General features: G+C 53.7%; 2 protein-coding genes across 2 annotated transcripts in view; both read right to left on the bottom strand.

The window, feature by feature from the left end:
- The window catches only part of ETH_00003260 (ubiquitin carboxyl-terminal hydrolase, putative), a gene marked incomplete at both ends in the record, with an annotated part of 11496 nt that extends 5444 nt beyond the window's left edge, over positions 1-6052 (bottom strand). The window contains 9 exons of the mRNA XM_013372773.1: positions 239-307; positions 1485-1618; positions 1930-2020; positions 2237-2548; positions 3071-3247; positions 3748-4422; positions 4710-4955; positions 5292-5556; positions 5865-6052. Coding sequence (XP_013228227.1) covers positions 239-307; positions 1485-1618; positions 1930-2020; positions 2237-2548; positions 3071-3247; positions 3748-4422; positions 4710-4955; positions 5292-5556; positions 5865-6052 — 2157 coding nt within the window. The remainder of the gene's footprint in view (positions 1-238; positions 308-1484; positions 1619-1929; positions 2021-2236; positions 2549-3070; positions 3248-3747; positions 4423-4709; positions 4956-5291; positions 5557-5864) is intronic.
- A 1211-nt stretch (positions 6053-7263) lies between these two features.
- Positions 7264-10353, bottom strand: ETH_00003255 (uncharacterized protein; the record flags this gene model as incomplete). The annotated part of the gene is made up of 8 exons (XM_013372772.1): positions 7264-7503; positions 7718-7873; positions 8045-8109; positions 8170-8311; positions 8478-8564; positions 8793-8832; positions 9142-10163; positions 10222-10353. The coding sequence occupies 8 exons, from the start codon at positions 10351-10353 to the stop codon at positions 7264-7266; spliced, it is 1884 nt and encodes a 627-aa protein (XP_013228226.1).

Genomic DNA, 10353 nt, shown 5'->3' with positions numbered 1-10353 from the left:
GCTGCAGTGCTGCTGCTGCTGCTGCAGTGCTGCTGCTGCTGCTGCAGTGCTGCTGCTGCTCGTTAAGAACTGCCCAGACTGAACTCCCTCGCTAGCTGCTTCTCGGGAGAACAAAGAAATAAAATAAATAAAACAAAACAATTAAAAGGAATTAAAGCATTAAATTAATTAAATTAATTAAATTAATTAATAAATTAATTAAATTAGTTAAATTGATTAAAATAAATAAAAGACTAACCTGCACAATCCAGGCGGGCAAAAACCAAATGAAAATTGTTGTCACTTTTCTTTCTGTTCGACTCCGCAGCTGCAAAAAAATAAAAACAAAAATAAAAGTTTTCAAAAATTAAATTAATTTAATTAATTAAATTAATTAAAAGATTGAACAATAAAATAATTAAAAACATTTTAAAGAATTAAGTAAAAGGAGGCACATATTTGCATGCTGCTGCTGCAGCAGCAAAAGCGAAATATATCTGAAATATATAAATCTGTATAAATACTATATTTATATTTATATTTATATATTCATATTTATATCAATAAACTTGTATTTGTCTTTTTATTTATATTTACCTTTGTATACTTATATTTGTCCATATATTTGTATTCATATATTTATATTTATACTTAAATTTATATTTATATTTATATTTATATTTATATTTAATATTTATATATTTATATTTATTTTCATGTTTTATATTTAACACTTATATTTATATTGTGCACTGTTGTATTAAATTGCATGCAAATATGACAAGCAAATAGATAATATATATATATATATATATATATATATATATATATATATATAATGCATAAGTATACATATGATATACATATATATAAATATGTATATATAAGTAAATATATATATATTAGTAAATATATATATATATATATGTATTATATAATAAGGTAGAATAATATATAATAGTACCCAATCTAATAACACATAACAGTTTGTAATAAAATACTCCCTTAGTAAAACAATAAATAAAACTTTCGTTTTTACATTTCCTCATTTATTTGTACAGCACTTTAGTCAGAAAGCAAAAAAGAGTTAAATGGGGCTAAACTGGAAATTGAAAATTACGAAATAAAGAATTCAAGAGGTTTAGACTGCAAACAAACGGTAATCGAATCCCAAAAGAGGAATAAATGGAAAATAAATGATTATAAATGACAAGAAATGATAATGAATGAAACCAAATGAATTAAAATGAATTAAAAGGAGTTGACATGAATTGAAATGAGTTGAAATCAATTCAAACGGATTAAAATGAACTGAAATGGACAACATTACGAAATGATGAATTCAAGAGATTTAAACTGCAAACGAACGGCAAACGGCCCCCAAAAGAGCAATAAATGAAGCACAAGGGATTATAAATGATTATAAATGATTATAAATGAATTAAAAGGAGTTAAAAGGAATTGAAATGAATTAAAATGAATCAAAATAGACCAAATTCGCCCACCTCTTCGCCCGGGGCAAAAGGGCGCAAGCCGCTGGTGCCCAGCTGCGGGGACCCCGGGCTCATCTCTCCGGGCCTTCTGCAAACTAAAAGAATTTGGTCTTCTTTCAATTCATCTATTTTGTTTATTCCAGAACCTGCATGCAAACCCTAAACCCTAAACCCTAAACCCTCACGGCCAAGCAGGTCCTCTAGAGGGGTTTCATAAACTGGGCTTTGAAGCCCTCTGAGAGGAAATTTCAGAGGCTCTTTAGACCCTAAACCCTAAACCGTAAACCCCCCAACACTAAACAGTAGACCCTCAACCGCGCACCCCAGACTCTAAACCGTAAATCCTGAACACTAGATCCAGGACCCTAAACCCTAAGCTCCAAACCCTAAACCCTAAACCCTTCTAGGAGGCGTTTCGAGTTTGGTGGCGTTGGAGGTTTGGTGGTTGGGTACGTACAGTTGCAGATTTGGCGGACGAGTTCTTCTTTTTCATCTTCCATTAAAGTTGCTTGTGGCAGTTCATCTTCAAGTGCTGCATGCAGCAGCCGCTGCAGCAGCAAGCAGCAGCAGCACGCCCCACACACGCAATTCCAAGTCCACCCAGTAGCAGGAAGCAGCAGCAGCAGCAGCAGCAGGCGCGCGCCCCGGCGAGCAGCAGCCCGGGCACGGGCAGCAGCACCCGCGCACAGCAGCCGCCGGCGCAGCCCCGCAACCGCAGCAGCCCTGCGCAGCAGCACAGCAGCAGCGCAGCAGCAGCAGCGCACGAGGGCCAGGGTCTTGGTCTGCTGCTGCGACAGCGGCAGCAGCGCGTGCAGGTCCGCAGCAAAGGCCTTCGACGCCGCGAAGCTCGCCGCGAAGGCCAGCCGCAGCGGCGCCGCGTGCGGCAGCGGCAGCGACAGCGTCAGGAAAGGGTCGAAGGTGACGGAGAGGCGGCAGCAAAGAGGACACAGCAGCCGCGACCTGTACTGCCCCTGGAAGAGATCCACCACTGCGGAGTTGTGCACCTCCAGGTGCCGCCGCCAGCTGCGCAGCGCCGTCACGCTCTCGCTCAGGCCCGCGCAGCCCTCGATCTTGTCCTGCAGCAGCAGCGGCAGCAGCAGCAGCAGCGGAAGCGAATGCGCGGCGGGGGAGGAGGCGCAGCAGCAGCGAATGGGAAGGGGGAGGAGGGGGGAGCAGCAGCAGGGGGGGCAGCGGGAGCAGCAGCAGCAGCAACTGCAGCCACTAGGGGAGCGCCTTGCACGCACAGTGCCCGAGTTTCCGTGCAGCGAAAACCCGCTAAACGGACTTTTCTGCTTATTAATTATATCTTTGTGCATTTATAAGTGCAAAGTGCGCATTTAAACACGAGCTTTCGCATGAAGCGCCGCGGGAAAGCGGCATGAGCCGCTCTGCTCTGCGGGCGGGAACATGAATGGCTGGGGAATCGGCAGCTCTAAAGTCTGGCTTTTTGGCCTCAACTAGTCGATTGCTTCATTTAGTTCATATAAACTCTGCCTATAGTGACTATTTCTCCGCAAGTTTCCTCAGATCCGTCGCTGATCTTGAACAAAAAGCCGCTGCGACTGCAGCTGTCGCTGCAGTTCCTCCAGCCCAGTTACCTCGTAGTAAGGCTTCTTGCGGACTCTGTTGAGGTCTTCGTGAATGCCGTCCAGCAAAAACGCCAGCAGCTCTTGAGTGTCTTGCTGGGCGAACCCCAGGAACTCTTCCCGCACCTCTCCCACGGCCCACTTCAGCTCCCGGGGGCCGAAAGCCGTTTCGTTCGAAGCCCACAGCGCCTGCAGCGGTGAAGTAAAGCAAAAAATTATCAAAACAAAACAAAAGGAATTCAACAAACGCAAAATCACCTTCCGAATCCTCCAATATCCCCCGGATCCAACGCTGTTCAACTTTCTGCATGCGCGGGCGCCGAAAGCGGCTCCAAATGGAGAAAAACACGACAAAGGGGAGGAATAATCCGCACATAAACAAGAAATAAATCACAAATTATAAACAAATAGTTATAAATGAATGAATAAACAACCAAACTGAACAAAGAAGCCACAGCCACGTGCAAAGAAATCAAGAAAGTGAACAACACAGCTGCACAGCAGCAACAGCAGCCACAGCAGCAACAGCACTAACAGCAGCAGCAGCAGCAAAAACAGCCCCAGAAGCCCCAGCAGCAGCCCCAGAAGCCCCAGCAGCAGCCCCGGAAGCCCCAGCAGCAGCCCCAGAAGCCCCAGCAGCAGCCCCAGAAGCCCCAGCAGCAGCAGCAGCAGCAGCAGCAGCAGGTTACCTTGAGGGTCTTCGCGTAGGCGTCCGCGAGTCTGCCCTGAGTGCCCATGCAGTTTTGCTCGTTGATGTCGGCCTTGTAGGCGCCGCTGAGGAAGTAGCGGGAGAAAGGAAGAACAGCAGAAAGGCACTGGACTGCAGCATTTAAGAAGCAGGTGTTGGCCAAGTTGACGAGGCCCACGAGGCCCCCCGTGGCGAACCAGAGGTCCACCAGCGAGTCGTTGAGGCCCCGCGGCACTGCTGCTGCTGCTGCTGCTGCTGCTGCGGGGGCCAGGCCCCGGTTCCCCGCGGACAGCGCCAGCACGCCGCCCCCCAGCGCCGGCCGCTGCAGCGCTGCTGCTGCTGCCGACGCCCGCGGCGGGCCAACGGGCCACGCTGCTGCTTCCTCCTCAGCCTCCTGCTGCTGCTGCTGCTCCTGCTGCTGCTGCTGCATGCACACGCACGCCGAACGGTGCAGCAGCACCACTCCAGCCCCGTCAACCAAGTCCGTCTCCTCCACCAAAGTGTCCAGCGGCTCGCACACGCAGCTCCAGCTGCTCGGAGGCGCAAACAACGCGGGGGCCCCCAGGGGCCCCCCGGGGGCCCCGGGGGCCCCCGGGGCCCCGGGGCCTCGCGGCCGCAGCTGCAGCGACACGTGGAGAAGGGCATCGTAGGGCTCTACGCCAGCAGCTTCCTTGAGCTGCAGCATTTGCAAGCAGCAGCAGCAGCAGCAGCAAAAGAGGAAGCAAATTGGCAAAAAGTCAAAAGAAGTGTCTTTTAAGAAACGTGCAAATGCTGCAGGCAGAAAACACTGCATGCGAGCCGCGCCGGGGAAAGAGAGCAGCAGCAAGAAGCCGCAGCAAAAGTGGAGACAGGAAAAAGAGGAAAGAGGAGACGAAACGGCAGAGAGAGCAGCAAAGACAAGAAGGGCTACAGAAAAAGCCAAGCAAGAGAAGCTGCTGCTGCTGCTGCTGCTGCTGCTGTCACCTTGTGGATAACGAGGTCCAGCGCGTCGGATCGCGTGGCTACGAAGTCGGCAACAGGCTCTGTTGCTGCTTCTCTGCAGCTGCTGCTGCTGCCCACAGCGCGAAACGCATGCAGCAGCAGCGGCTGCACCTCCACGTGCAGACGGCCGCCCTGTCTGTACACCCCGCGGGGCACTTCGATGTCGTAAGGGACCCACGCAGTCATAACTGTCCAAGTGTTGGAGTCGCAGACTTGAAACGCCAGGCCCTGCAGCAGCAGCAGCAGCAGCAGCAGCCGCGGCAGAGCAGCAGCAGCAGCAGCAGAGGCAGCCGCAGCACGCGAAATGGATTGTCTTTTGGTCTTTTTAATCCGAAAGTGCAAATAAACTTCAAATAAAATAAATGGAACGGAGAGGAACTCAGGAGTCTGCAGGATCGCAGCAGCCGCGCTGCTGCGGCAACCGCGGCAGCAGCAGCAGCGGCAGCAGCGGCAGCAGTGAGAGCGGCAGCTTTCCTGTACACACTTAAATCATTTTGTTTGCTTTCTTCATTTTTATTTATTTTACTAATTAAAATGCATTTAAAAAGAGACAGAGGGCCCCACCATCTGCTTCTCCACCCCCGTGGCCAGCCGCGAGCGTTTTGTTGCAAATCCGTTCTTGATGCTGTCGGGCGACAGCAGCGGCGCGTTCGAGATGCGCAGCTGCTGGTGCTGCTGCTGCTGCTGCTGCTGCTGCAGCTGTCTGGAAAGGGCAACGAACTTCTCTAAACCGCTCAGCACTTGAGCTGCTGACTCTGCTGACATGCTCGCGCGCAGGCGAGTCGCCTCCTGCTGCAGAGCCTTCAGAAAGCCAGCATTCACCACGTACCTGCAGCAGCAGCAGCAGCAGCAGAAAAGCAGTACCTCAGGCAGCAGCAGCAGCAGCAGCAGTAGTCGCAGTGGCAGCTGCAGGATCCGCGAGAATTGCAGTAATGGTAGCAGCTGCAGCACAGGAGGCACTGACGGTAGCAGCAGCAGCGGCCTTAGCAGCTAGCTCTAAAGAAGCAACAGCAGCAGCAGCAGTATAGAGCAGCAACAGAAGCATTATGCACAGCAGCCTGCCGAGCAGCGCGAGCAGCAGCAGCAGCAATCTGCTGCTGGTGCTGCTGCATAGATAAGCCGCAGGGCCAAACCCACCAGGTCTCGCCTTGGCTTAGGGGAGTCATACTTCCTCTTTGCCAGACTTCCCACAGCTGCAGCCAGGGGAAGTCCTGCGGGCAACTCTCTAGCTGCTGCTGCTGCTGCTGCTGCTGCTGTTCATCGTCGGGGCCCGGGGGAGCCCCGGGCGCGGCTGCGCCGCCTAGGGCTTCTCTAAGTCTTGTCATATTTCCAGTCCGGTTGCTGTTGCTGTTGCTGCGCTCCTGCGCAAATGCCCACGCCTGCTGCGGCTGCCGGCCTGGCTGCAGCTGCTGCTGCTGCTGCAGCTGCTGTGCGAATTAGCAGCAGCCTGCGCAGCTCTGCTGTATCTCGTAGCCCTCGAAAGCCTCAGAGGCCCCTAAAGAGCCCCGCCGGAAGAGCGGAGGGCCCCCAGAGTTGGCTGCAGAGGCGGCGGCGGAGGCAGCAAGGTGTTGGGTGGCATGCTCTTGTTCCTTTATACTGGGGGCCCCTCGCGCTTTCGATGATGCAGAAGTTCAACAAGAAATGGTTTTTTATTTCCTTTTTCGAAAAGTGATTCTCTAGCGCGCGATGGCCGGTGGGGGCTGACGAAGTGAGCGCACGGGGCTGCAAGCAGCGGCTGCAGCTGCGGGAGACTTTGGTGCGCCTTAAAGAAGCATTTCAAAGCAGCAATTTAAATCTTTCTCACTTTTTAGAAATAAAAGCCTCAGAGTTCTTCTTTGAGCGGCGAAACGCTGCAGATCCTCGCCCGAGCGGAGCTGCTGCTTCCCGGGGCTGGTGGGTCCGCCCAGGAGGTTTCCTGCGGCCTTCGCCTTTCCCAGGCCCAAAACTCTCCACTAATTCAAATTTATATTTCATTTAACTTCAATTAAGCCGAATAAAATCCTCAGGGCCGGTTCTGCGCAGCGCAGAGCGCGCGGCGCGCAGCGCCTTGCGGCGCTGCTGCTGCTGCTGCTGCAGCTTCGCAGCGAAACACGCAGAACGCAGTTCACTGAAGGTCTAGCGAGTCACTAGGGGCCCGAAGGTGGCAGCAGCAGCAGCAGCAGACGGGCCAGCAGCAGCCCGCGTTTGCCCAGTGGCAGGCGCCTGCTGCAGCGCAGCGAGCAGCAGCTGCTCTTGTAGCTTTTGCCAGGGCTAAACGCCGCAGGCAGCAGCAGCTGCTGCAGCACTTAAGGCGTTTGTGTGGGGCCGGGTAGAAGCAGCAAAAAGCCGTAGTGCTGAGCAGCCGTGGCCAAGTGGCCCAGCTGCATTCCTGCGGAATTAGTTGGTAGTGGTCCAGTGGACCAAAACAGCTGCAGCTGCAGCGTAAAGTGAGGCAGACTCTGGTGTTATTTAGTTTTCACTTATTTAAAAAGAGAGCAGCTGCACTCTTTTCCGTGTATGTGGCCGACTAAACGAAACAGAACAATAAATGCATTCCTCAAGACTCCCTGTCCGCCGGGGAGTCGCCTGCTGCTGCTGCTGCTGCTGCTGCAGAGGTGACCAGTGGTCCACTCGGGTGGTCCACCGCTACTCCGCTGGCCCAGCGAAGGCCCGCGAGCGCAGGCGAGTCCGCCGCGCCCAGGCGAACAGACTGGCCTCTGTGATGCGGCCTCTGCCGTCTTCGGAAATGCGCTGCTGCAGCGCCAGCAGCTCGGCCTTGCCCAGCGGAGGTTTCATTCTGAAAAAGAAGTTTCGAATTAGATTTTGAATTTGAACTTCAATTCTCTTTTAATTGTTGATGCACAAGTGCACCGGGGCCACTCTGGCCCTTCGGGCTCACCCGCTCAGCGCCGCCTCCAGCTCCTGCGGCGACTGCGCGGGGAAGCAGAAGTTGTTGACGAGGCATTTAATTGAATTCAATTTTAAATTCTTTTTGAATATTTGTTTCGTACAATTTGTCTGTCTCCGTCGGCGTCCAGGAACTCGAAGAGCCGCCCGAGAGTCGCCCGCTGGTGCTGCGGATACTCCTTTTTGTCGACGCCCAAAGAGCCCAGAAGAACAACAAATGCTTTGAAGTCTTCGAACTGCAAGTAGCCACTGCTCGGGCGCTGCGGTGTACGTACACCGGGGGTTCTAAGCTCAAGATCCCGCCAACCTCTTAGTGGCGTCCAGAATGCGAAACCAGTCTTCCGCGAAGGTCTTCGCGTCTTCTTTGCTCGCCTGGAGGCCGCCAGAAGTGGATTCTTTCCAAATTCAATTTTAAATTTCTTTTTTCTCACTGTTTCCATTCTCGTGCACCTAATGATGTCTTCCATGGCCTGTCGCGACACCACGCCGGGGGCCTCTGAACGCAGCAGCGGCTGTTCGCGCGAAAGCAGCCATTAAAAGGACTTTTCAAATTCACCTGCATGCGGAAACCTCTCAGAGTGCTCCGCCAAACTTGTGAAAAGGCTCCTAATGTAGGCCTGGGCCTCGCGGGGGAGCCGCCGGAAAGCTGCAAGAAGGCTTTGCCGCTGCACTGCTGCAGCATTTTCGATCTTGCCGCCCTGCGCACCGCAGCAGCAAATTCAAATTCAACTTGGCCAATTAAAAGTTTATTTGCCTCACTTGGTGCATTAAAAACTCCAGAATTTGCGCATCGCGCTGCAGAATGGCCTGAAGAAAAAAAGGAATTCCGAAAATTCAAAAATCCAAAATTTTCTACAATCCCACTTTGTCTTGCTCCGCCTCCACTGCTCTTATTGTTTTGGCACTGGCGAGAAAGTCCAGGTGAAACGCAGTCGTGAAGGTCCTCAGCAGCTGCAGCAGCAAACAACAAATAAGCGAATTCACGTTCGAGACTGCCGGCAGCAGCAGCAGCAGCAGCAGCGGCAGGACCCGCAGCAGCAGCAGCAGCAGGACCCGCAGCAGCAGCAGCAGCAGCAGCAGCTGACCCTTGTCCAGGTGAAGAAGGAGGCGGCGAGGGGCAGGAAGGTGAGGGGGTAGGCCCAGTGACCATTGGTCCACCAGATGTAGCGGGAGCCGTACTCTTGTGCGCAGCAGCACATGAGCAGCACGGCGGTGTAGGCTGCATGGAAGAAGAGCAGCAGCTGCAGCAGCCGGCGGCAGTAGCGGGGGTCTTTGGAGTTGAAGTGCAGCAGCAAATGGGGTTCCTTGGGGCTCAAAAGACTCACTTCCGAAGGGGAAAAGAGCAGCAGTTCGATTCACTGTCTGCCAAGTTCAAAGTTGCTTTTGCTGCAGCACCTGCTGCAGCAGCGCAGCAGCAGCAAACCACACTTACCCGCTCCCGCGGCCACTTCTTCACTGTGGCCAGCGGCCTGCAGCGAATCTAGCAGCTGCAGCAGCAAAAAGCGCCTCAGGGGAAAACGCGTCTTACCTTTCGTCAATGGGGCAGTGAAGGGCCCCCTGGGGCCCCCCGGGGGGCCCCCCTGGGGCCCCCGGGGGGCCCCCGGGGGGGCCCCCGGGGGCCCCCGGGAGGGCCTCCGGGGGGGCCCCGAAGAGCGCCAGGAGGGCCCCCGAGTCGGGACGGAGTTTGGAGTCGACGAAGTTGAGGAAGGCGAAGGAAAAGTAAGTGAGCAGCAGCAGCAAGAAAGCAGCAGCAGCCATGAAGGCAATGACTTCTCTGCCGGAGAGGGAGAGGGCGGGCCGCAGCAGCAGCAGCAGCAGCAGCGCGAGGACGAGGACGCTGGGGGGCAGCTCGATCATGGCCGCCAAACTTTCGCCAAAACAATAATTCAAATAAGCAGCAAAAGAGAAGGCTGGAGAGCCTGGCTGCTGCAGCCTGGGCTTGGGCATGAGGGGGTTTGCTGCGAAGACGAAGCGCTGGCGCAGCGCCCAGTGCTGCAGCGCCTGCTGCAGCTGCGCTGCAGCAGCAGGCTGCAGCTGGAGAAGCGCTGCAGCAGCAGCGTGCAGCTCCTCCTCAGACTCGGAGTCCAGCAGCTCCAACGCGCGCATTGTGCGGTGCCCGAGGGCCGTGAGGGCCGCCACCTGCAGCAAAAAGGCCAACATGATCATGAAGATCAAAACGTGAATTGTTTCGAAAGTTTCCGTCAAGTGCGTGGGCGGGTAGGGCTCTTCGCCGCGGGCCTCCGCCTCAGCCACTGCAGCTTCTTCCGTCTTGGAAACTCCCAAGTACTTGTCGTTCAGCTTGCGCGCGGCTCCGAGCCGGATCGTGGCGTACAGGAACAGGCTGATGAAGCCCAGGATCGTGAGCTCTTTGAACGCGCAGTTCAGCATTTCCTGCAGCTTCGCCAGCCGTCTTCGCCGCAAATACTCTTCGAAAGTCCCCACGAAAACCTCAAACACCACGGACAACAAGATGATCACCACGAAAAGACCGACGGCCACCCAGTTCTCCACGTATTCCTCCCGCGTCTCGGCCTTCGCGCCCGCCTCAACCTGAACGAAAACGCATGCAACTCGGGAATCCGCAACGAATTCCAGCTTTTCTACGTACTCTGACCCGCAGAAAGCTGCACGGCTGGTCGAACCGGCATTCTTGCGGTCCTTTCCCCTGCCCCTGCACGCCCAGACACACGGCGAGCTGCACGCAAAACAGAGCGGCCACTCTGTCCCACCGCCACGCCAT

The sequence above is a fragment of the Eimeria tenella genome, genomic scaffold (assembly GCF_000499545.2).
Source record: "Eimeria tenella Houghton genomic scaffold, Eth_scaff107, whole genome shotgun sequence".
In the NCBI taxonomy this organism is placed as follows: domain Eukaryota; phylum Apicomplexa; class Conoidasida; order Eucoccidiorida; family Eimeriidae; genus Eimeria; species Eimeria tenella.
Note: the sequence above shows the minus strand (reverse complement) of the source record. Positions and strands in the feature narration are given on the sequence as shown.